The sequence below is a fragment of the Panthera pardus genome, unplaced genomic scaffold, assembly GCF_024362965.1.
Source record: "Panthera pardus isolate Hobbes unplaced genomic scaffold, ASM2436296v1 HiC_scaffold_15, whole genome shotgun sequence".
Classification (NCBI taxonomy): domain Eukaryota; kingdom Metazoa; phylum Chordata; class Mammalia; order Carnivora; family Felidae; genus Panthera; species Panthera pardus.
Window position 1 is genome coordinate 88,040,416 of NW_026526710.1, and position 25,406 is coordinate 88,065,821.

A 25,406-nucleotide genomic window follows, 5' to 3' on the forward strand; every position below is an offset into this window, starting at 1 on the left:
CCCCCTTGGAGGCTCGCTCAGCTGCGGGGCGTCTGCAGGAACTCGGGTGTCCCTGGCAGGTTGCTGTGGGTGCGGACCAGAGGAGTCCGTCTGTCTTGTCTGTGCTCAGGGCCCCGCGATGTGCCCCTGTCACAGCGCCCGGTTGGGAGCAGGGGAGGGCGCCCGGAGTTCCTATGAGCTCGGTGAGCAAACACGGCACGTGGGGGGAGGGTGGAAGCTAACCTTTCCCCCTGTTTTGGTTTCACAGTGAAATATGTTTCCTGGTCCCTTGTCCTGTTCCCATGCTGTCCTGTCGGCTGGTGCCCCAGGGCAGCCGGGCCACAGGGACAGGCCGTCGTACCCGCGGGAGAGGGTGGCCGCATCAGGCTTCCTGTCCCACTCTGGCCAGCGCCTGGGACGTCAGCGGGGTCTCGGCTGTGCAGCCCCAGGGCCGAGTTTGTAACAGTCTCTGGAGTCTGGGATGTGGAGAATTCATCACAACAGATGTGCTGGGTGCACTTTTAATCCCATCCTGACCGGAAAAGGAGCTTTTTAATGAAAAGTGTGCAACACTAGCCTTTCCCAAGAACTCTGGATGCTGTGGGATTCTCTCCCTTTTGAGGTCTTTTTTTGTCCGAACATTTACGGCGACCCCTCTGTGCAGAGCGTCCTGATAGGCCCACGGCCATCAGAAAGGGTACCTGGTTCTCGCTGCACTTGAAGAAATTGTGAAACTAACCATAGTGTTTCATAGAACTTCATTGCTTTATAGTTTTGACATGTTTTAGAGTTTAACAGAACGACCCTTCTGTTCTCAGAGCTTGGGAAATACACAGAAACTGCATCTATGTGTCTGAGTCCCTCGAAAATCTAGAATTTTCTAAGTCTTAGAGGCAGGCTGTGAGCCTCTTCAGAAAGGAGAGGGTGTTTGCAGTGATGATGCCAGTGATAACCGCTTCCCAGGTCAGCCTAGACTCCATTGCTGAGGCAGCTGGTGTGTGTGCAGAGGCTGGGGGAGGAGGGGGCGGGTGTGCGGAGACGGGGCAGCTGGGGGGGGCGGGGCGGAGGCGGGGAGGCTGGGGGGGGCGGGTGCACGGAGGCGGGGAGGCTGGGGGACTGAGTGTGGGGAGGCTGGGGGGGGCCGAGTGTGTGGAGGCGGGGAGGCTGCGGGGGTGTGAGGAGGCAGGGAAGCTGGGGGGGCCGAGTGGGTGGAGGCGGGGAGGCTGGGGGAGGCTGGGGGGCCAGGTGTGGGGAGGCTGGGGGGGGGGGCCGAGTGGGTGGAGGCAGGGAGGCTGGGGGGGGGGGCGTGTGTGCGGAGGCGGGGAGGCTGGGGGGGCAGGTGTGTGGAGGCGGGGAGGCTGGGGGGGCCGAGTGGGTGGAGGCAGGGAGGCTGGGGGGGGGCGTGCGTGCGGAGGCGGGGAGGCTGGGGGGGCAGGTGTGTGGAGGCGGGGAGGCTGGGGGGGCCGAGTGTGGGGAGGCTGGGGGGGCGGGTGTGCTGAGGCGGGGAGGCTGGGGGACGGAGTGTGGGGAGGCTGGGGGGGCAGGTGTGTGGAGGCGGGGAGGCTGGGGGGGCCGAGTATGGGGAGGCTGGGGGGGACGGGTGTGCTGAGGCGGGGAGGCTGGGGGGGCCGAGTGGGTGGAGGCGGGGAGGCTGGGGGGGGGGGGCGTGTGTGCGGAGGTGGGGAGGCTGGGGGGGCAGGTGTGTGGAGGCGGGGAGGCTGGGGGGGCCGAGTGTGGGGAGGCTGGGGGGGCGGGTGTGCTGAGGCGGGGAGGCTGGGGGGGGCCCCAGTGTGTGGAGGCGGGGAGGCTGGGGGGGCGGGTGTGCTGAGGCGGGGAGGCTGGGGGGGGCCCCAGTGTGTGGAGGTAGGGAGGCTGGGGGGGGCGTGTGTGCTCAGAGGCGGGGAGGCTGGGGGAAGGCAGGTGTGCGGAGGCGGGGAGGCTGGGGGGGCGGGTGTGTGGAGGCCAGAACGGGATGAACATCTGAAGGCCTGACTTACAAGACACTAGCTTACGCTTGGTGACTTCTAGACGGTAGATGTCAGAGGGCAGCTTCTAGAGGCTTCCGCGGTGGCACGAAGGATCTCAAGTTTCGGTGGGTGCTCTTGACTCCTCGGGTCACTCGGCGGACCTGGCGGGTGTCCGTCCGGTCAGTGCACAACCGCCGGTGTTGGGGGTTGCCTCTGTGCGCATGGTCGCCTTTTTTCCTAGGACAGGCTCACGGGACGTGTCAGCTTACAGGGTCTTAACATCTTCGGCTTCTGCACCCAGAATCATCTCTGAATTTGCCTTCAAAGAGGCGTACTCACGTGAGGAATATAGACGGATAAGGAAACCGGTTTTGGAAGCGCAGAAGCCTTCTATTTGAGTTTGTTTTAAAGATTGTGTTTCGGGGCGCCCGGGTGGCTCAGTCGGTTGAGCGTCCGACTTCGGCTCAGGTCACGATCTCACGGTCCATGAGTTCGAGCCCCGCGTCGGGCTCTGGGCTGATGGCTCAGAGCCTGGAGCCTGCTTCCGATTCTGTGTCTCCCTCTCTCTCTGCCCCTCCCCCGTTCATGCTCTGTCTCTCTCTGTCTCAAAAATAAATAAATGTTAAAAAAAAAAAAAAAAAAAAGATTGTGTTTCTAAGTAACGTCTACATCCAACGTGGGGCTCGAAGCCGCAACCCCGAGATCAGGAGTTGCACGCTCCACGGGCCGAGCCAGCCGGCGCCCCTAATGCGATCTTCTGTAGCATCAACCTCTCACTTGCAGAACTAAATTCCTATATGGGAAACTTTGCTCTTTCGATTTGAGCTCTTGAAGAGATTTACTAGGGGGCCAGGTAACCGTAATGAGCCGTCTTTGCTCAGAGCCGAGCTGGGTCAGGGACCTGGGGAGGCTGTGCGTCTAGGGCGGCGTGGTTGACATTTCTTTCAGGTTTTTGGCTGCAACATCGATTTTCATGGCGTCCCCGGCCCTTGTGCCCGGCGTTAGGTGCTGGCTTCTGGAAGTCTGTCGACCCCGACTGATTTTATGTTTTCTGAGTGTCTCAGAGTGTGTCCCAGCTTGGAGTGAGATTCAACTGTAGGCTGGTAACGCTTGGGACCATCGCGGTGTCCCTGGGGTTTCGCCCCTGTCGCACCCCTGTGGGAGCCCTGGCCCCGCGCCGTCTGTGCTCAGGCGGTCTTGGGCCGTGTCGGCATGTGGCTCGTGGCACAGCAGCAGGCCCCTTGGAGGAGGCTCGCTGACACGGAGCTTTAAGATAGGAGGGAGCCTGCTGGGCCGTGCCGTGGGGCCCCGTGGGGACTCTGTAGTGTCCCCTTTGTGCTGGCAGGACGCAGGTGCAGTCGGGGACGCCCGTTAGGGCCCTGGCTATCGAGGGGCAGAGCCAGAACTCAGCCCGTGACCCCTGACCGCTGCTCCCAGGAGACGTGTCGTGGAGGGCGGGGTGGGCGTCGGGACGTGCCCGGAAGTGACGAGAACGCGTCCTGCTATAGGACGCTGAGCGCGCTTCCGGGGCGGGCGGACGCCCAGCACACAGGTCCCGGGGAGGCCAGAGATTAACCTGAGGCACAACCCCTTCCGGGGTGAACCCGGCATCTAGCGGGGAGGACCCAGGCGCCGTCTGTCCCCATCGGGGACGCTGAACGCGCCGTGTCTGCTTGTCACACAAGTACGAGGGCCGAGAGGCCCGAGCTTGAGAGGCTTTGCGGAGGCCCGGGCCTCTGCCTCTCGTGCGGGTTCTCTCTGCTTTTACCGAGCTCACGGCCGACACCTGGGAAGGTGCTTCGCGGCGAGTACTGCCTCTGCCTTGAAAGGTGAGCCTGCCGTTGGCGAGCGTAGTTAGCGGATGTGTGGGGGCGGGGAGGGCAGGGCGAGGCTTCTGCCCACCTCTGCCATGGTTGTCCCAGGTGCGGGTGCGGGACGTGGCCCTTAAGTCAGACCACCGAGATCCGGACCGTGGCTCATTTCATAGAACGGTCAGAGGGCGGGAGGACTTACCGCGTTGAGTCTGACCTGCTCCCGTCTGTCCTGTGCACACGGGGCCTTCAGGGGACCCCAGTGTGGAGATTTCCCAAACAGTGGGAGCCCTGCCGGGAGCAAGCGTCCCGTGACGTCCTGTGTCGCTGACCGCAGACAGATCAGAACTGATCTCTGCTCGGGCCTTTTCCTCTGAGGAAAGGGTGCGGGAAGGGGGTCGTCCACCCCCGGTGACCGGTGTGGCCTGCCGCCAGGCCAGCTCCTGCCAGAGACCGTGGTTGTGCCAGAGACACACGCAGGACTAGACCTTCCACGCAAAGCACTAGGACTTGCTTGCCCGTGTTGCTTGGTTTCTTGAACAAAAACCACTTACGTATCACGATGGGGTTCGCTTTTTTATAAATAGTTCTAAACCGTCATCTGCGAGCTGGGACACACAGTATTCGGTCAGTTTTCAGTAAACAAGCAACTTGCCTAAGGTCTCGCTTCTCACGCAGGTGGTCTGTGCCCTGCCTGCCGCCTGCACGTGGGCCGTGGGGCAGGTGCATTTCCGGACGAGGTCGCTGCCCTGAGAAAGTGCACGCAGCAAACCCCACCTGTCAGGCTGCCTTTGGCTCCGCACTGCAGGGACTCGGGGGCCAGGGCGTCTCTGAACCCCGGAGCCACCCACACACTAGGTTCCCGGCTCTGTGGGCGCTGATCCCGGCCAGCCCCGGGGGAGGGGCAGGTTCTAGTCCTAGCATAAATAAACGCTTCTCCTGCAGAGCTCGAGCCGCCCACGCAGGACACGCAGGGCAGGGAGCAGGGAGTTACGCGTGGTGCTTCCGTGTTTAGTGCGGTGACAACTGTGCGACTTTATCGCCGCTGCCGTGTTGTTGCGACGGCCCGTCGAGGCGGACGCTCCAGGCCTTTCTCTGGTGCGCAGGCCGCTTGTAGGTTTGAGCGGACGGTCGCCAGGATGTGGTAGTTCATCCCAGTGCCCGTGATCTCACACATGGTGAGATCGTGCCCAGTTCTCCAGCCACGTGGCAATGCCTCGATTTCCCTCGGCATCACTCCCCACGGGTGAACGTGGCCATCTGTGGGGTGGGTGCGCGGTGACGAGTGCCCCCCTCCCACCGGAGCCTGGGGTCCGGCAGGGCTGTCAGGGGCGAGCACTGTGGCCTGAAAGCCTAACGTGCCCCTCCCCAGGGCCCTGGACCCAGGCGCAGAGAGCTCCTTGCTGTGGGAGGCAGTGTGTGGGTAAGCCTCGTCGTACAGATGGACAAACCGAGGTGTGTGGCAATTTCCCAACTTAAAATAAAAGAGTAAGAAGCCACCAGGCCCCGTAAGGTTCTGGATGGCACGGCCTGCTCACTGGAGGGCTCTGTGCTCTGAGGCCACGTGCGGATCGGGGCCCACGTGCTGGCGTCTCCTCCCGGCCGGGGCCCGGAGCTGCTCAGCTGCAGGGTGGGGTCTCGGTTCCCATCACGGAGGGGCGTGCGGGCACGTGGGCCAGAGGCAGAGGCCGTGGGCGGTGGCTGATGCTTGCAGAGAAGGGGCCCTCAGCTCTGGCCGAACTGGGGACAGGTGCCGCGACCCCGCAGGCAGGGCCCGGGACCACGGTGATGTGGCTGCGGCATCCGCTGGCAACGGGGCTCCCGTGGCCTGAGCACAAGGGCTCGGCCCCAGACAGCGTCCCCGGCGTGAAATGCTGTGCTTGGACGCATCCTGAGCCGCTGGGTTTCTAACTTCACGTTAGAGAAAGAGTGGTCGCTACTTGATGAGTATCCAGGCTGCGGGTCCCCTATTGGAACCGAACCCATTGGGTGACCTCGGCTGTGTGTCTGTCCCTGCCTGTCCCGCGTGCTCCGCCCGGTGGGAGAGCCTGCTTCACGGCACCTTTGCACCCCAACCTGCATGAACTTGGAGGTCCCGAGTTTCTCAGTCTTTATAAGCAGTGTGTGGCTGGTGGCGTTCTGCTGCCCGAGTGCCACCGGGAGAGGTGGTCTGTGTCCACACAGGTCCAGTCTAGTCCCGGAGGGGCGGAGCGCAGGGGCAGGAGTGAGGCGTCGGTACAGAGCTCCCTTCTGCTGGGTCGACGGCGGGTCCCTCGTAGTTGTTTCCGTCTGCGTCTGGATTTCTGGACAGAGCCTCCTCCTCTCTGCCTCCCTGAGCAGCCCCTGCCTGGTGGGACCGTAGGGAATCTCTGGCATTACTGGATCGGTCTGGGCTGTTCTGGAGGGCAGGGGGCTGGCGGAGGCCGTGGGCTCTGGGCCATCCCTCCCCATCTGAGTGCAGGGCAGTGAGGTCAGGGCACAGTCTGTGGCCGTGGGGGCCGTGGAGGCATGTCTGCGAGTTGGGGGCAGAACGCGGGTGATGTGGGTGCCCCGGGAGCCAGAAAAAGCCCGGGCGGTGGGACTCCTGAGGCAAAGACTATCAGGGAATTTACCGAATCCGTCAGTTTAGAACCCGGCACGAGTATGGAGTATGGCTCGTGCGCCGTAGGTTCCCAGTTTGTGCTGAGTGTGAATGGAGCTCCTGACTGGCCACAGCCTCTCTGGGCTGCTGAGCCTGCACGTGGGGCACAGGGACAGGTCAGGGCCAAGGAGGCGGTGTCGCTGTGGATGGGCCTCCTGGAGGGGCTCCCGGGTCCCAGGACCATCACGGGACGCGTCGCCAACCGCAGGGAGGGGCGGGGTGGGGGCAGACGGCTCACTCGGGAGCCTGCAGACGATGGCCTCCTTGTGCCTTTCCTGCATCCTCTGCGTGACTGTCCTCCCTGCGGCATCTGTCGCAGGTCCTGCTCCGAGTCACCCTCAGTGACGGAGCAGAGGCAGCTGTCGGGCAGCGAGGGCCCAAGGCTCCGGGAGCAAAGTCCTGTGCGAGGTCTCCCCCGGACTTCTGTCCCCGCAGAAGCGAAGCCCCTCCTTCCCGGGGGGCCACCCTGTGGGCCCCGACAGTGGGCGCTGCAGGGAGGACGTGCACAGGGAAGGGCGCCTGGCCCTGGAACGCTGGTGGGCGGTCAGCCAAGGTTTCATCGCGGGTGGACCTACCTGTCCCTTCCCGACAGGACTCAGCCGCCCTCCAGGAAGGTCGACCTCTCGGGTGTGGGAAGAAGCTTCTCAGCCCAGAGCCGGGCGGGGGCGGGCGGGCCTGTGCCAGGACTCCTGTGTGGTCCCGGGCGCACCCTGTGCCCGGATCCCGGGCGAAGGGCCTGAGAACCGCACTGATAACCCTCTTTAAAATGAGAGGGAAAACCAAAATAAACAGATGAGAGGAGAGGAGGCCTTTGGCCGCGACCCTGAGAAAATGTGTTGCGTTAAAACTTTGATAATTTCGTTTTCCTTAAGTTTCGATTGTCCTTCCTTTGGGCGGGCCTGAGTCCTGCCAAGTTCAGAGTTTACGGCTTCAGTTACTTTAGGAAAATAGGGCTCATAAAAGCCGTTACAGCTTTCTTCTAAGTGGTAAGTACCTATAAGCTGTGGATACACAGAAAGAGACACGAATCACGTGGCCGGGCCCCGAATACCACAGCGGCCCTGTGAGCGCTGTTGCCTCCCGTGACAACCTGGCCCCGCCTGCTACTTGGTACCCGCGGAGAGCCGAGGACGCGTGCGACAGAGTCCCCGCCGTCCCCTCCTGGCTGTCCCACAGCCCAGACGTCGCATCATCTCATCTACACGTTCAGCGGGCGTCTCTTTGGAGCCACGACCCCGTCGGCCATCAGGGCGTCCCCCCACCCGGGCTGGGTCTCCCTGGTGCCCCCGTGGTGTTGCTTTGCAGGCTCTCCTGTCCTGGGTAGTCCCTGTTTTGTTTTTTGTTTCTCAGACTGGTACTGAATTTGGTCATCTGGCTTCGTGTTTTGGCAAAATGGCGAGTGCACGCCCCTCGGGAGGCAGACGTCCGGTGTCCCTGTCTGGCGTCAGTGGTCACTGACGAGGTGATTTCCATCCAGAGTCTCGGGGCTTTGGAGGTCTGGCCTGAGCCCTGCCGTGGCCCCGTTAGCCATGGGTCTCCCAGAGCGCCGGCCGGGTGGCTGACTGTCGTGTGAGCCGCGCTGAGGCTTGGAGACTTCTGTGCGCCCCGGGCCCTGGCAGGAGCAGTGCGGTGTCATCAAGGTCACCTTGGTTTTGAGTTCCAGTACAAACAGCCCCCCCCGCCGGGCCTCAGCGGTTCTCCCGGCGGCTGGGCCTCTGGCTCGCCGGGTCCCCTACACAGAAACGCTGGAGGGCCCTGCAGAAGCCACGTCGCTGTCCAGCTTTGTGTGCGAGGCGGTCAGGGCACCACGTGTCACCGAATACCTGTTACGAACTGGTGCTGTGACATGAGGAGGCTGTGTTGTGCAGCAAAGCACAGATGCGTGGCTCAGCGGACGGCCCTGCTGACGGTGCTTCTGGGCAACGTCGCTGAAGGGAAGGGGCCGTCGACAAGGTCCGGCGGGTTCTAGAGACGCCGGCCTCTGTCCATGCGGCCCGCGACTCTGGTGAGGGGTAGAGCTGGCGGCCCGGGTGGGAAGGGCTTCTCCAGGGTCCCGGGACCGGCCAGGCAGACGCAGCTGGGACCTGGCCGGTTCCCTCCTCACGGCCTGGAGGTGCCGCGAACCAAGCATTTAAAAGAACCCTTCACGCTTTTTCCTACGTGGAGGAAGACTGAGGTTCAGTGAGAGTCGAAAGGCGTTTCTCGTGGGAAACGGGCGGTGGCAGCCGCTGCGAGAACCCGGTGATTCAGACTGGGAGCGCGAGGCCTCCTCTCCCCACGGGAGGCCTCGCCCACGCTCGGAAGGGGTGCCGGGGAGACTGTGACGGCTCGAGGGAAGCCGTCACACAGGGCAGTGCTATCCGGGCCCCTGGCACACGGCAGAGCTCCCGGCGGAAGGGGCCCCTGCCCCCCCCACCCCCCAGGCGACTGGCACTGACCCAGGCCCCAGGGCCGCTCTGGGGGGAGGGGGGGTCCACATGCGACAGCAGCTCGGGTAGTTATGATAGTAACGGGCACACGATTTGGATTTGTGTCTCCCGAGACAAGGACGACCGTTTTTTTTTTTTTAAGTTTCTTTATTTTGAGAGAGAGAGAAAGAGAGTGGGGGAGGGTCAGAGAGAGAAGAGAGAGGGAACGAGTGGGGGAAGGACAGAGAGAAGAGAGAGAGTGAGCAGGGGAGGGTCGGAGAGAGGAGAGAGAGGGAGTGAGCGGGGGAGGGAGGGCGTCCACAGGACGCTGCTTCTTTGTGGTTGCAGATTTCCCAGAGTCCCCTCTGCGCCAGGCCCGGCAGCTGAACCTCGACCAGTGGTCTTGGGGGACGAAACGAGTTCGGGCTCTTCAAGCTAAAAGCAGCTTTGGCCAACTGTATACCTTACACGGGGCTGGTGTTCCTGTGCTGTTTCACCGGTTTGTGCTTCACACGGAGTTTACAAGACCTGTGTCCTGCAATTGTGAAATCATTACGTGTCACTTTCAAATGAGTGTGAACAGAACTAAGGACGGTGACCGTCAACCCGGAGCAGATCTGGAGGACGCGGCAGGACCGGGCCGTCTGTTGGGCTGGGCGCCAGGCCTTCAGGCCAGGGGTTGGGGGCACGCGTTGTCTTCGGAAAAATGCATATGAGAAATCAGACGATGGGGCTCCTGGGGGCTCGGTTGGTTGAGTGTCCGACTCAGCTCAGGTCATGGTCTCACGGTTTGTGGGTTCAGGCCCCACGTCGGGCTCTGTGCCGCCAGCTCGGAGCCTGGAGTTGTTTCAGATTCTGTGTCACCCTCTCTCTCTGCCCCTTCCCCGCTCCTGCTCTGTCTCTCTCTCTCAAAAATAAATCAACATTAAAAAAAAAAGAAATCAGACAGATATGGAGCCTCCTGAGATCTTCAGAGGTTAGTGCTGCTGGTTTGAAGTGTTTGTTATTAATATCTAACGGGCTGTTTTGCACTTGGTGTGTCTGTGACCACGAGGCCCCAGCAAGGTCTTTGGTGGGATGTGTTGGCAGGATGGGCCACGTGCATGGAGCACGTTCTCCAGCGGGTTCTCCACACGCACGACCCGGCCGATGAGGGGCCTCCCGGAGTGTCTCGGGGCGACGTCTGGAGACACATCCAGAGGTTCAAGTGTTTGCTGCCTTTGATGTGACCAGGAAGGTGGCCTAGGCCTCTTACTTGGCCGTTCACCTCGCTGGTGATAGCGACAAATTGGAAACAACCCAGAATCCGAGCAGCGAGGTAGCAATCAGTTACTTATATGGCAAAATAGGATACTGGGATCGAACCGATGTTTAACAGTATGCCAAAATGCTGAACATCTTTAATTTTAAAAAGGCAGGGTATCCGGTTACATATTTTACTTTATTAAAATACACCCTTTTTTAAATGAGAATACTCCCAGATACACATCCAATTGTGGAGATCGTTTCTGGGGAGGATTTTGAGATGTTTGAGCGCGTGCACGTAGAGAGCTTCAGGTGGTCTCTACAGGTCATGTGGATCGTACTTATGGATTCAGCCACCTTTTTCCTGTTGCACTGAGAGGATCAGATCAACTCGAAGATGGGTCTGAAGTACGGAGTCGTCTGCTACGTTCAGCGGGCAAAGCCCAGGAGCCGGGGCCGAGGCCGGGCGGCAGCGTGGGGACCGGCCCGTGGGGACCGCGGAGCTGTGGCCCCAGGGCCCCAGATATCTCTCCGGGCTCGGCCCCGTCTCTGAGCCGGAGACGAGTTTGCATCTGTTGCCACACCGGAAATTTTCAGTGACTTTAACCGCGCGTAGCGTAGCACTTTGTGATCACGCGAGACCACGCGGTAGCGCACCGTGGGCACACTCGCCGATGACCCAGAGCGGGTCGTTCGGGCACGTTTACTCTCCGGTCACGTTCAAGTGCGCAGGGGATTAGAAAGCGCCTGTGCCCAGGCCCACGCTCCAGGGACCTGCCGCGGTGCCTCCCACCTCCTTCCTGCCCCCCCTTTCTGGTTTTACCTCCGGGAGGCAGGTGGCCCCAAGAGTTTGTTTCTCTTTCTGTTCACCTAGGTCGGTGGAGCGGTTAGGGTCACACGGGGCTGGTGTGTGGGACACTGAGCGGAGGCGCCCTCGCCACAGCGGGGGTGCGGTGTTTGCCTGCCTGCGCGCTGCGCTGCGCGGAGTCCGTCCGGGCAGGGGAGCAACCCGCCGACCCCCTTCCCGCCCTCGACCCCTCCCCAGAAGTCCTCCCAGATGGCCTTTCCTTCCGCCCTCGGTGTCACCGGAAGCCGGTGCTCGGCTGATAACCTCGTCTAGGAAATGCCTCTGACCCACCAAGGCGTTTCCTTCGTCAGGAAAAGTCTCATTTGACGGCTGTGTAAGCCCTTTAGAAGCGACGCTGGCATTTCACGCCAACTTTGGCCCGTTTTAGTCCTGGGCAGATTCCCTGCGCACATGTGTCTTTACCCCACTCTTAGCTGGTCAAGTTGCTGGATCGGTTTCTCTAGAGATCCCTGAGGTTTGTCTACACAGTGAGAGACCCTGGGCCTCAGGTTTTGTCTCAGCATCTCGTTACGACGGAGTTGACGCGCACACAGCAGGCAGGGGCGTGAAGGGGAGACGGGGCCCCCAGAAGCGGGCTGTGGTTGGAGCGCGGTGGCCGGTGGACCAGACCCCGGTCCAGTGGGGGGGGACACAACGGCCAGCACAGGTGGCCCAGAGCTGCTCAGGGCTGCGCGTTAGCTTCCTAAGGGGTGGGGCCCTGAGGCATATACTTCGTCGGGAGAGCGGGACCTGGTTTCAAAGGGGAAATTGCCTCCTTTGCAAAGGTCGCCAGCTCTGCAGCTACGAAATGGGGCTGTTAAAGCAAACCTCTGTGCCACGAGGAGACAGCGTGGTTCCGTGGCTCTTAGGATGGGATCTGGCAGGTGCACACGCTTGCCCTTGCCAGCGCACACATGTGACCTCGCGTGACACCCCCGGTTTCCCTCTCTTCTCCTGGGTCTGCGCCCTCAGCGAGCAGGCCGTCTCGTTTGTCCTGCGTGGGCCCTGGGTCGAGGGGGCTGGGGTGCGGTCACCGCGAGCTAGTTAGAAGGGGGGCTGGCGAGCCCTGGACGGCCGGCGAGCGGGGCCGTGGCCTCCCGTTCCTATGGTCAGGCTCGTACCTCGGTGACTTTGAAAGGATCTTCAGTTAGTTCCAGAACCCGTCCTGCCACGGAGGATAAATCATTTAAAAAGGCCTATCCCGACGGGAGGGAACTATTTTGAGGTCGTGCGCGACGTCTGCCAGAACCTCGTCTCGGGACCCGACAGCCTGCGGCGTGCGTCCCGGTCACGCGACCGTTGGCCTCACGGGGTCGTTCCCCTGCCCGACGGGAACGTCGGACGTCGGACGTGGCGGGGCGCTGCCATGGCGCGCGTGCGAGGAGGTGCGTGGCGTCGCCATCTAACGCCCTGTGTGTTCTCCCGCAGCCCGTCCCTCCCCGCCCTGGACTGGCAGGTGCCCTCGCGCTCGGGGCCCTACGAGCTGCGGATCGAGGTGCAGCCCAAGCCCCACCACAGAGCCCACTACGAGACGGAGGGGAGCCGTGGGGCCGTGAAGGCGTCGGCCGGAGGACACCCCAGCGTGCAGGTACCGGTCTGCTGGCCGCAGGACGCGCCGGGAGCCCGAGGGGGCCCCTGGTCCGCCGCTCGTGGTGCTTCTATCTGTGCTTCTCTTTTTCTCTTAAAGCGTAACTGTTCTCCCCTGGCCCCTTCAGCTGAGAGCGTACAGTCCTGCTTTCCTCCTTCGTAAGACGGTGGCTGGCAGTGGACGACCATGTAGCTCTCGGCTCCGTAGCTTAAACCCAGCTGTAAGCAGCTAAGACTGTGTGCACGTGGGATTACTTTCAGGGATTCCCAGGGATCTCTAGGGCCGGGGGTCGCCCGTGTGGGCCTGGCCCTGGGTGGGGGCCGGGGGTCGCCCGTGTGGGTCTGGCCCTGGGTGGGGGCCAGGGGTCGTCCCTGTGGGTCTGGCCCCTGTTGGGGGCCAGGGGTCGTCCGTGTGGGTCTGGCCCCTGGTGGGGGCCGGGGGTCGTCCGTGTGGGCCTGGCCTCGGGAAAGGGCCGGGGGTCGCCCGTGTGGGTCTGGCCTTGGGTGGGGGCCGGGGGTCGTCCCTCGGGCGGGGGCCGGGGGTCGCCCGTGTGGGTCTGGCCTCGGGTGGGGGCCAGGGGTCGTCTGTGTCCGCGTGGGCCTGGCCTCGGGCAGGGCCAGGGGTCGTCCCTGTGGGTCTGGCCTCGGGTGGGGGCTGGGGGGTCGTCCCTGTGGGCCTGGCCTTGGGCAAGGGCCGGGGGTCGCCCGTGTGGGTCTGGCCTCGGGTGGGGGCCGGGGGTCGCCCGTGTGGGTCTGGCCTCGGGTGGGGGCCGGGGGTCGTCCCTCAGGCGGGGGGCCGGGGGTCGCCTGTGTGGGTCTGGCCTCGGGTGGGGGCCAGGGGTCGTCTGTGTCCGCGTGGGCCTGGCCTCGGGCAGGGCCAGGGGTCGTCCCTGTGGGTCTGGCCTCGGGTGGGGGCCGGGGGTCGCCCTTGTGGGTCTGGCCCTGGGTGGGGGCCAGGGGTCGTCCCTGTGGGTCTGGCCCCTGGCGGGGGGCCGGGGGTCGTCTGTGTGGGCCTGGCCTTGGGTGGGGGCCGGGGGTCGTCCGTGTGGGTCTGGCCCCTGGCGGGGGGTGGCCCACCCACTGCTGTTGCCGGCAGGTCCACGCTTGGCAGCCACCCCCTGTGGCATGTAGGTCCTGTGGGTGGCTGGAGCCTTGCTGATGCTGCGTCCAGTCGGACGCCTCCTCTCCCCACGTCTTCCTAGGCTGACACGTTTGATTCAGACGAGACGTTAAGAGGAAGAGGAGCCAGAGGGCCGGCCTTGCTTCCCTGATGGCACCCGTGGGCAGTGTGCGCGGTGGGCCATCTTCCGCGCCTCTTAGGAGCCGTGACCCTGGCTGTTACTCCTTCGTTGAGGGCAAACAAAGAGTGAATTAAATATAACCTCGGAATCAAAATGTTTTATTTTTGAGGAGCTCTTCTGTAAAAGTCTGTAAAGTGTCAGCAGAGCCAGGGGGCCGCTCACGGGGCTCTGCAGAGACTTCGCACCCGCCCCGTCCCGCCCGCACTCCCGCTTGGCCCCGTCCCGCCCGCTCAGGTGGGGGCGATGAGGAGAAGGTGCCCGCAGCCCCGGGCCGTACCTCTTGCCCAGACCTCGCTGTCCCTGGAGCGGCGGCCTGGGGAGACCTCAGCCGCCCCGCGTCCGTCCAGGGCGTCTCTAACAGCAAATCATCAGGAGCAACAAAAGGTCCCCTTGGCCACTGTTTCGGTGAATTCCATTCACGTGACGCTGCTTTTGGCTTGGGTATTTTCGGTGGTTTCAGTGGTTGGTTTGAAGACTTCTTTCTGAAGGACAGAGGTTCTCAATGTGAGGGCCCTGACCTGGGAGTCGCTAGAAATGCAGGTTCTGTGGCCCACACAGACCACGGATCGTGGAGTTCCTGGGTGGGCCCGAGGCCTGGTCCCCTCGGCTCCCTTATGTGGAGCGGGCCGTGTGCGGTCTGTGCCTTCCCACGTCTTGGGGACCCTCATGCCGGACACGGGAAGAGCAGAGGACATGCCTTGAGGCGCCTGGGCATCAGGGAGCCCCGCGCTCCCCAGGAAGAGGCGCCACGCACCGCCGGGCCGTGCTGGGGTCTCCTGCCCACGTGTCGGGGGTGACTGCGGGTGCTGGCCTCCCAACTGAAAACACTGGACGGGAAGAAGATTCATTTGGCGTTAGAGCTGGAGTGTTTGTCACTGGTGTTCCGGGGGCACCTTGGTAACTGTGACGGGGACAGGTAGTGTCCACCGCCCGAAGGCATCACCCTTCTACCTCAGGGAGGACGTGTGGCCGCAGAGCGTGGCCGCTGTGTGACGTCGGTGGACTCCGTTCCTGACGAGCTTCGGCCCTCCTGCCCGGGCCCGTCGCCGTGACTCTCGGGCGCCCGTGTGGGGTCGGGCTTGCTCTCCTGCCCAGAGCTCCAGGCGGTGGATGGGGAATGCTTGGCCCCCACCACGAAATCAGGAGCCCTGACCGGTCACTGGGGGAAGGAGGCCAGCCGGAGGGCGCCTGGCAGGGCACGGCACGCTTTTACTTTATTCCGTTCCGATAAACAGAAGGCCTGCCAGGGAAGGAGCCCCAGAGAGAAAGGTCGTCCGCCCAGACGGCAATCAGCAGCTGGAGTTTGCGGGGACCGTGCTTGAGGCCCTGCGTTTCATGCTGACTAGTGCTTGCCTGCTTGGCTGCAGGACGCACACACCGCGGCCAGCTGGGCGTTCTCCGTCCCGCCTTCACGGCGGCGGGCTGAGGTCGGGGGACGCGGGCATCAGCCCGGCTCTGTAACTACAGACATTCGACTCCCTTTCCCGCAGCCGTTTTCACCGAACAAAAGTGCACTGCTGTGGACAGGAAAGGCCGCGGAGCAGCTCACGGAGAAGAGAGAATCCGGCAGCAAAACACCCCCATTTCTTGAAAGTAAACGCAGCAGGGGGAGCGGGTCCTGCAGTAGGGACAGCCGCGTGCAGACGTTAGCACCTTCCGCGTGGACGTGTGACGCCCGGGACTTGGCGCGTGTGATTGAGGACGGTCCACGGCCGGCGGCCACTGTCCTGGGGGTCGGGGAGGGCGACCAGCAGAGCCCGGGTCTCCGGGTGCTTTGCGTCCGTCCGCCTGTGCCCCTCGCGGGACCCCCGCCTCCAGTCTCTCGTGTGGATGTTACGGCGAGGATTTCGGAACTTGAAGTGGCATTTACAACGTCTGAACGATTGTTTCAGATTAAATGCAAGAGTCGGTTGTGGGTTTGAACGGGCCGAACGCCCCCCCAGCCTCACGGGGGAAATACAGCAAGAAAATGGTGCCTAGCAGAAACTGTCAGGTGCTGAGAGGGTCTCTTGCGGGTGAGAAATGAGCGACGGAGGCTTTTCTGATGGATCTGTGGGAAAGTGAATTCCCGTCTGTGCACGTATGAGGTGAGCAGTTAAAAAGAAGGGGTGTGGGGGGTTTGCTCTCTTTTTCAGTCGGTGGCCCGCACACTGGGTGAAAATAGCGTTAGTGCGTAATTACAAAACACGTGAAAATAGAAAACCCTCTCAGGTGCCGCGAAAGCCTGCTAACCGCAGGTTTTATCCTGTGGGGAGTCATTTTAGTGCATCCTGACACGGGGGCCCAGCGCCACTCCCGCTCCTCCCTTTTCGGAAGCCGGGTGCCCGCCCTTGCCACCAGGCTGCGCAGGGGCGGTTCTTGGGGAAGCCTGATGGGAACATGACGTCCCCGTGCCAGCCGCTGACGACCAGGCTCTGCCGCGTTTCCAAGTCTGTGCGTCAAATCGCAGCCCCTGTGCAGAACGGGACACCCAGCCGTGCCCCAGGGCAGGACCTGCTCCGGGTCAGCCGTGTCCCTGACCGCAGGAAGGAGCCGCCCGGTGCACCTGCCTCCGGGAGGTGCCTCCTTCCCAGGCACGGGCCGGGACTGGAGGGTGGGAAGGGACTTCAGCAGTCACGTGGGCTCTGCCGGCGTCCGTGTCTCCCGATGGCCCGCGTTAGTACCTGTGGCCTCCTGGGCCGGCCTTGCCCCGGCTGTAGTCCTGGCCCTGGGAGGCCGGCGTGTGGCCGTCAGAGGGTCCGGCAGAGCGAGGCCCCCGAGTCCTGGGCAAGGTGGGAGGCGTCAGAAGGGCCTGCGTGAGACTTGCCTTCCCAGGGGGCGCAGGAAGGCTGGCCCTCTTCCAGTGTTGCCGCTGAGAATCCAGAGGATTCTGCCCTGAGGGTCCCTCCTTCAGACTGGGCTCCCGGCCAAACGGGTTTGCTGACCCTGGTTTTCTGTTCTGTTTTCCTGTGTGACCCCGCTGCCTACTCTCCCTGCCCTGTGCTGTGCCCGGTGGCCCGTCTGCAGAGAACCTGTCTGTTCCCAGCTGCCCTGCAGGGACCCGAGGAGCAACCTGGGGGACATCGCTGCCCTCTGAGCCAGGGGTCAGAGAATTAAGCTCTGTTTACCAAGCTCCCGAAATAACTGTCTGATAGCATCTAGCCCACCACACAGGAGGCCGGGTCTGTGTGAATAATTAATAGGTCACTGAGACGAGAAGCCTTGGGAAGTCTCGCGAGGTCGTAAACGGCACTTTAGACTTTTATTTGGTGTTGTCGGTTCCAGGCTCCCGGTTGGTGACGGGTGGTCGGTGACCGGTGGCTGGCATCAGTCCTGCCCGGTGATGCCAGAATCGGCCCTGGAGCAGAGGGCGGGGGCCTCGAGGGACCCGGGGACCACCCTGGCCTCAGGCTCAGGCAGGCTGCCCCGGGTGCATCGGGGCTGAGCTGTGCCCCAGCAGGCGCGTGGCAAGTGTCCCTGTAATGTGAGGCCTCTGAGGCCTGCAGCCCGGGGACAGACACACTGGGGAAGAGCCCACGTTCTCCCGTCCTGGAGGCTGGGCTGGCAAAGTCTCGCTGCTGTTGTCTCACCCGCCTGAACGGTGGGGCTGCAGAGCTGTGGGGTGAGAAACCTGGGCGTGAGCGGGCGGGTGGAGAGAGGCTTGCCCGGGCCCACGGCACGGTCTTTCACCCAGACGTGCGCCCCGTCGTCTGCTACCTGGCTTGTCACGGCAGGTGTCGCTTCTGTCCAGACAGGGCTGCTAACCCGGAAAGCCAGGATTTCCACAAAAGGCAGAGAGATAGATGTTGCCGGAATAAACTAGTACTTGATGACAATCTTTCACAGGCCCGGCTGGGTGGGAGCGTCGGGATCCACGGAACGGCCCCTCCCACGGAGCCCTCACGCAGTGGGGATTCAAACGCAGTTCTGACCCCAAGCCAATGTCAGCCGGCCCCCGCAGTCCAGTCTGGCCGACTTGGAGGGGGTGTGGACCCACGTTCCCGGGGCCGCCCATACCCTTGCAGCGTGCCCAGGCAGGTGGTCTGCTGAGTACACACAATTCTGTAGGTGCCGCCCTGTCCTGGTCAGGCAGGGGGGCCATCTGGCCCCCAACACGGGTGGGTCCACAATGGTTGTACCTGCCCAGCACCCCTGAAATGTGTTACCAGCTTTTATGACGACGAGGGCTCGTCCCTCTTAAGAAAGCCAGAGACGTCCGCTGGGACCGTGGAGAGAGGTGCCCCAGTGCCTTGTGTCACTGTAGTAGTGCCATTCAGGTGGCCAGTCTGTTGTCATCTCAGTTTGGGGGGGGGGGGGTCCTTGGAATATTGTTGCCACCTGCTGGTGTGCAGAGAAGGCAGACGGACTCAGGCGGGCTCCTGGACGCCCGTTTGAGTTTGGTTGTTCCACCAAGCTGATGGAAGCGTGGTTTTGGTTTCCGTGCCGCCCAGACATCCCCCTGGGAATAAAGTCCGTGAGTAGCGTTGCAGTGGAAGCCGCCAGGAATCTCGATTCAGCACTTGAGCTTTCTTGTTGCAGGCTGTGGAAACTGTAAAAGAGTGTTCTCAGGCGGTTTTCCGAAAGGCCCTCTGAGGGCAGAGCAGCGTGCGGGACTCTTCCACGTACAGATGCGTGCCTGTGCCTCAGAAACGTGACATCAGGCGCATGCGTGATGGGGGGGGAGGGTGTGATGGGGGGGGTGGCGCCAGGCAATTTAACCGGAGACAATGGTGAAGAATTATAAAAAGTTTATTTTGAGAGAGAGAGTGAGAGAGAGAGAGAGGGCGAGCAGGGGAGGGGCAGAGAGAGAGAGGGGAAGAGAGGATCCCAAGCAGGCTCCACCCTGTCAGCACAGAGCCTGATCGGGGCTTGAACTCACGAACCGTGAGATCACGACCTGGGCGCAAATCAAGTCAGATGCTTAACTGAGCCACCCAGATGCCCCAAGAAATTATCATCTTTAATAAACATGTCAAACTTGGGAAATCCACATCCCAGCTGTGCCTCCCCATGGCGGCCAAGTGACAGGCGCCTGGTGCCCGCGGGTGGGGCTGCGCATGGCAGGGGGTCCCTGCTCCGTGTGCTCTGAGGTCCCCCTTCGTTCCCACTGGCTGGCCCTTGGCCTGTGGTGCCTGGCGGGGCTGGTCTTCGGCCTGTGAGCCAGGCTCTACCCCGGCTGTTGTCCCCCAGGGGCCCCACTAGTGCAGGGCGACGCAGGGAGAGGCGGACGTGCTGAGACCTACAGTGTAGACCCCCGCTGCGGGCCGCAGGTAGCTCAGGACTCCGCGCTCCTGCACGCCAAGGAGGCGGGTGGCCGGTGACCGACTGTCCAGATGCTTGGGTTTTCGTCTGTTGCCCTGTGGTTTTAAAGTCTGTCCCGTATTTGAGAGCAGTCTGTGGACTGGAGAACGCTTCCTTCCTGAGCTGCTGTTCCGTGACTGTCCCTGAGCGTCGGCCACGTGTCCCGGGCTGGCAGCCGCAGTCCCGCCGAGCCGGGCTCCCCCCAGTCCCTCTCCCTGCTCCGGGACAACGCTGGGCTCTGCTCTGCGTCAGCACAGATGACGCTCGGTCCAGCTGCGGCCTGAGAGAGCCAAGGTGGGACCCACAGTCGCGCCCTGACCGGCCTCGCGGGCGGTGTCCCCTCAGCAGCACTGGGTGCAGGGAGGAGGGCTGCGGGCAGCAGGCTGTGCAGCACCTCCATCAGCCGATGTGCCGGGGCCCTGCCCTCGCTGTCCTTTGGGTCACTGACGGCAAACACCGAGGGCCTGGCTGGGGGGTGAGTGGCCTCCGCGGGGGGGGGGGGGGCACCCTGTGGGGCCGGGAGGTCCTGAGGGGGGTCCCAGACACCCTCTCCTCCAGGGCAGGCCACCAGTGGGCAGGTCCGTGAGTTCATGGGAGTCTGTGCCTGTGTAGACGCCACACCTACCACACCGCTGGATGGGCCTTTCTTTGAAGATGGAAGTTTCCAGAAGTTTTCTCCACCATGGCCAGGTTCCTGGGGGTGCTCTGGGTTCTGGAGTCACCGAAGTTATGTTTGCTGCTGTAGTTTAACATTTCCAAATGGTTTCTGAGGCTCTTACGCGCTCTGTTTCTAGATCATTTTTCCCTCAGCAGAAAGTTGGGTCTTCTCAGCATGTTTTTAATTAGAAACACTAAATGTAGTGTTTCCGTGCAAAACGTTCTTTGATCCAGAAGTAATGTAATTTCTCTCCTCTGGATGCTCCCACGCGTGTCTGTGTGAATCCTGCCCGCCGGCTCCGCGGGTGACGTCTCTGGGTCACCTCAGAGCCGTCCCGTCTGTAGGGTCAGCCCGCAGGGGTCGGGGCTCGGTGGCCTCGGCTGCCCTGCTCCCGTGAGGGACGACGCGCCTGTGTGTGGTGGGCTAGCGGGCGGCAGGTGCCCGCACGGCCACAGAGCTGCCGCCCAAGCCTCCCTTCCCTCCCTCTGGCCTCTGCCCGCCCGCGCTCGGCTCAGCCGGAACCAGCTGGAGACCGTGTGTTCCACTCAGCGCTCACACACAACCACTGTGCCCTGTAGCCGTACAAAGCCCCGGGGATTCTGCCCGTCTCCCTGCCCTTGGCCGGAAGCTCCTGCTCGGTCACTTGCTGGATGGGAACCACTCGCAAGGAAGGCTCACGGTGACGGCGTGCCGGAAAGTGGCGTCCCGGGAAACACGGCCTGTGGACTAGGACCTTACCTCTCTCGGCGTCTGGACGTGTCCTTGAATTAGGGACACGCGCCAACCGTGCCTGCGGACTGGCCGTGGTCCCGGTGCCAGGTGAGCCCCTGCGCTGACCTCGTCGGACCCACGTGTGTGAGCTCTTCTCCCCCGTCGTCAGTGGGGGCAGGTCTGAGGTCTCGATGGGGAAGAAGATGAGCCCCGTGGCGAGAGGCGGACGTGTGCCTGGCGCCCCTGACCCCCTGGAACGACAGGCTAGCTTTGCCAGGGCCCGAGAACAGTGCACAGCTGCTCTTGAAGCCCCGGGGGTCGTGCGTTCAGGTAGCTTCGCAGGCTGGGCGTCCTTGAGGCCAAGTCCCGAGTGAAGACGGGACCTATGTTTCTTGCAGTCAAGTCTGGAAACCGAGTCAGCTAAGGCCTCACAACTGCGGAGCCACGGGACGCTGTCCACCTTTTCCTCTCAAAGCCCCTCCCTCCTGGAGACCACGTCCCCATCCCGGGACGCAGCGGGGCAGCCGGGAGACGCGTGGCTCCAGCCCTGCCTGGCGCCTGCCCCCTGCCCCATGCAGCACCTCACTGGTGGGACGGGACGTGCTGGCAGGTGCTCCAGACCCTGCCTTCGCCCGTGTGTGCGTCCGGTGAGCGCCCCAGGCCCCGGGAGAGGGACAGCCGAGCAGTTTCATCCACGTCTCATCCAAGATGCACGCCCACGCTGACGTGAAGTAAAGTGTAGGGGGTTTTGAGTGAACAGTTGGCCATTCAAGGCCTTGAACAATTTAAAATCTGTCGTAAAATGTAACCGTCCCATTAACGGAAGTGAGTATGAGCCACAGAGGCAGCGACTGTCCCCGTGCCGCCCACGGGCGGTGGCCAGTGGTCCTGGGCGGGCACGGTCTCTGGTGTCGTGTGTCCTGAATATTTAGACGATGGACTCGTTAACCACAGCCCTTGGCTTGTTTATTTTGCGCTTTTTCAGAAAGGTAGAAAAATTCTATACACCCAACGCGGGGAACCCTAGAAATGAGCTTTTTCCTGAAAGGAACATCGTGCAGCCCCTCAGAGCCGTTTTGTCGCTAGAACCGTGTGTGACTGTCAGCTTGGAAAACCACGGCTGGAAGGCTTCGTGGGCTGGCGGCGAGCACCTCTAGATCTGGCTCACGCTGCAAACCTCGTGCGAGTCAAAGGATTCCCTCGCGGGAGGAATCCCGAGAACTTACGTAACACTGTGCGGTGTAAACCCAGAAGGTTTGCTGGGTGTAGTGCACACGCAGACACACGCGTGCACACGTGTGTACGCTCACAGGCCTGCGTGCACGCACAGGTAGATGTGCCCGCGTGTGTGCACGTGTGTGAGCCCGTGCGTACTTCATGTGTGTGCACATGCACGTGCGTGTGTGTGTGTGTCTGTGTGTGGAGGGAGTGGGCCCCCCCCCCCAGTTCCCCTTCCGTGGCACAGGGTTTGGGGCGTCCATCACCAGGTCTGTGATCCGTTACCTCCAGACTGGAGCCCACGTCGCGTGGGTCCGTGCCCAGATCTGGAGGTGCACCGGGCACCCGGGGAAGGTGCTGGGAAGACGCAAGGCTGCAGAGCCCGGAGCCGCTCACGGCTCTGTCCGCGGGCCTCTGAGCCCCCCGTTCCCCGCCGTGGATGCTCTTTGCTCCAATTACCGGTTCTTCAGATGCGGCCACAGGATGGTGTGCGCAGCCTCACGTGGCACCATTCGCTGGTGTCCCATCTCCTGCCTCCCGTGGAGTCTGCTGGCCACACCCCACACCCACCCCAGACCCCGCAGCCAGGCCCTCCGGCACGGTCACGAGGAAAGGGGACAGAGACAGACCGAGGCCAAAGCCCCCGGGGGGCCCTGGGGCCCAGGGACAGCTGGGCGGGCTGCCGTGGTCTGTCAGAGGTTCTGCTCCTGCCTGAGCGCCCCCCCTCCGTTCCATCCTCTGTCCCCCTCTGACGGCACAGCTGCTTTTGTGAGGACGTTAGACTCACACATAATTGATTTTCCGGCGAGAGCCACAGTCCTCCGTCTTCTGTCTCCCTCGGACGTGTGCCAGGACCCACTTTTGTCCGTGACTCTAGGTCCTTCTGGACCTAGCTGCGGCCAGCCAAGGGGCCGGCACTTTCCAATCTTCCGAGAGAAGGGAGGGCCCGGGTCTGGGACACACGGTGCAGCCACTCCTGGCCCTGCCTGGCTGGTCACACCTGCTAATCACTTCCCCGGCCCCCTGCAGACAGGGACAGATGGACCCAAGAGCGTGTGGACACAGCCACAGGTGACGGACATCTGACCCCACGACCTCGGGCGTTTCTGCCCTCCGAGAAGCCGGGCCTCATGGCGACGAGGTGCTGTGTGCCCCCTGCTCAGGGCCACTGTGGGCAGCGGCTCGGAGAGACCCGGTGCGGTACACGGTCCTCATGGTAACCGAGTCTCCCTTGGCCCTTCCCGAGAAGGCAGTGTGGTGCCGACGTTAACAACATCAGAAAACAGCCTGTTTTAGCTGCTTTCCTTGAGTCCCTGAGCTTTTTTCTAGGAGAGACTACAAGTCTTACATTACGTGGTTAAAACGGGTCAATTTTATGCCGTGGAAAACGTTGCCTCAGTAAAGCTGTTGAAAATGACTTGTGGCGTTGCCTGCGGGAAGTCTGCCTGGATTTCCTGCAGGTGTTTGGGGGCTGTGAGGGAGGGTGGGGCCTGCACCTGGGCCGTCGCCTCGTCCTGCCCCACCCGCTTCTCCACGGGACAGCCACCCCCTCTACCCACACCCGGCACACCTGCTCATGCCTCCCCACAAGCACGCGTCTGCACATGCTCACACCGTCTTGCGAGACACGTGCTTCTGCGTGTGTATACTCGTGCACGCACAACACCGCCAGCCTCTTGAGGTCCGTACCGTCTTTATCTGGCGGCTTTATCCCAGGCATCGTGGTGAGGCGGGGAGGCTGCGGCCCCTCGCACACTTACTTTTCAGCAGAGGCACAGCTCAGAGATAGCTCTGCCCGCTGTTTTTAGCAGCTGCCTGGAGGCCCGGCCGAGAGAGGTGGGGCCGGCTGCTTGGAGAAAACAGGCCTGCGTGGACCCGTCACGTGTGCTCAGTCGGGGCTTCCGCCAACCTCGGCCCCACGTGTTACGCGGTGGTTCCGTTCTCATTCGTGGTTTTCTCGTTTCCCGCTCCCCTTAACGCGGCCTCCGGGAGTGGGGGGTCGGCATCTGACGCACTGGCCGTTTGTGTGCCGTGGAGGTCACAGATGTGAGTTGGCATGACGGCCGATCCCCGGGCCCCGCCGTGGTCGGTGTAGCCCCGTCCCCTCCCGTGTCCAGCGATGGTGCCGGCGAGCAGACACGTGGGATCTTCCTTCCCGTTATTTGGCAGGAATTTGTGTGGATGTAGGACACCCTTGTGGGGGGCGGGGGAGCAGCGCGGGCGTAGGCCGTGAGGATTCGGGATCCGGTGTGACAGCCGCGCTCACGCCCCGCGGGTAGCACGGTGGCCAGAAGCGTGGGGGTAACAAGTGGATCCCGTTTGGGGGCCGGGTCTCCCTCTCCACACGGCTCCTCTTTGGGGCGTCGTGTGAAGATTCGGATCCAACACCCAGATGGACGTAATTTCCCTTCGGACGGATGGTTCTGTGCGAGCGGCTCACTCGGCCCCACCTGCCCGAGCACGAGCGGCAGCGCGAGAGGACTTGCCCCACTTGTCACCCGCCTGTCACTGCCCCACAAGTGCTGAGGTAGCACAGGAGCTAAAAACAAACACGCACGTGTAGAAAACTTAGCGGCTCTCATAGCTTGAAAACGGAATAATGCATTTTGTTTAGTTTAGTTGAAGCAAAGAGAGGCCATTGTTATGACAGGTAATTTTATAAATAGCGTTTTACAGATACTAAAACGTGCCAGAGGCAGAAAACCCATGCAGCGGAGCACGTGAAGTATTTAAATTACTTTCTTAAAATGAACTTCGTGTTTTAAATAATAGATGTTTATCTCCCAAGCTAAACCTTAAGTATTCCCATTTTCACTGAAGTAGCATGTTTTTAAAAGGGGAAGTTATACCCACAGTCCGCTGCGCGCAATCAGCAGTGCCAGCGTGGGTCCCGGGGGGGCTCTAACCTGTCATTTCCAAACCGCCTGAGTGCCACCGGGCCCTCCGCACGCCACCGACCCGCCTCAGCCGCACGAGAGACCGTTTCGGCCAAAGACTCATTTAGGTCTTGTAGCGTTAGACGTCACAGAACGGAACACCTAGGGGCAAAATTTGCCCCTTAATCAGCCTCTGATTTTACTTTTATGTTTTCTGTTGCAAAAACATAGATTCGAGTCCAGCACGGAGTAGGGGTTTCTCATTAAAGCTCACGAAATCGGCCGAGGCCCGAAGGCGCCCTCCCCACAAGGAGGCGAGAACTTCGGTGGTCGCGGCTGCTGCCGTCCCGACCCAACGGCGCTCCTCTGGGGACAGTCGTGTGTGCACACAGGAAGAGCTTTTCAGTTCAGAAAGGAGAGGCGTCTCTGTGGGATTAAGCCGCATCAGCAGGAACGGCCTCGAAAGGAGTCGTGTGCGGGTTCTCCGTGCGCGGCCACAGTGAGGCCCCTGGCGAGCGGACGGGCAGGGCAGGGAAGGCGCCCCTCGGCCTCTCTGCCCACGCACCCACCACACGGCCGTGGCATCTCCCGTCCCTCCGCGGAGGCCCGGGCTCACGTCCGCGCTCGGCTCAGCCGCGCTCCCTGTCTGCGTGCACACGCGTGTCAGACGCGTGTTTAGTCTGTGTGCATCAGGCACCCGTGGATCGGGACGGAAGCGCGATGATTTTACATGAAAAAGCTGCTTTGGTGATGTCCACGTCCACAGATGCGTGGGACCCTGTCGAGGCAGAAAAGGATGCGTGTGTCCCTGCCGCCGGCCGGCAACGAACCTTCCCAGCCGAGCACAGTGCTCCAGGGTATGTGGGAGAGCCCTGGT

At 62.3% G+C, this 25,406-nt stretch overlaps 1 protein-coding gene across 6 annotated transcripts in view; it reads left to right on the forward strand.

The window, feature by feature from the left end:
- The window catches only part of NFATC1 (nuclear factor of activated T cells 1), a 106,295-nt gene that overhangs the window by 17,109 nt on the left and 63,780 nt on the right, over nt 1-25,406 (forward strand). For all 6 annotated transcript variants that reach the window (XM_019423609.2, XM_019423610.2, XM_019423617.2 and 3 more), the window contains exon 3: nt 12,327-12,486. In XM_019423609.2, the coding sequence (XP_019279154.1) occupies nt 12,327-12,486 (160 nt within the window). The remainder of the gene's footprint in view (nt 1-12,326; nt 12,487-25,406) is intronic.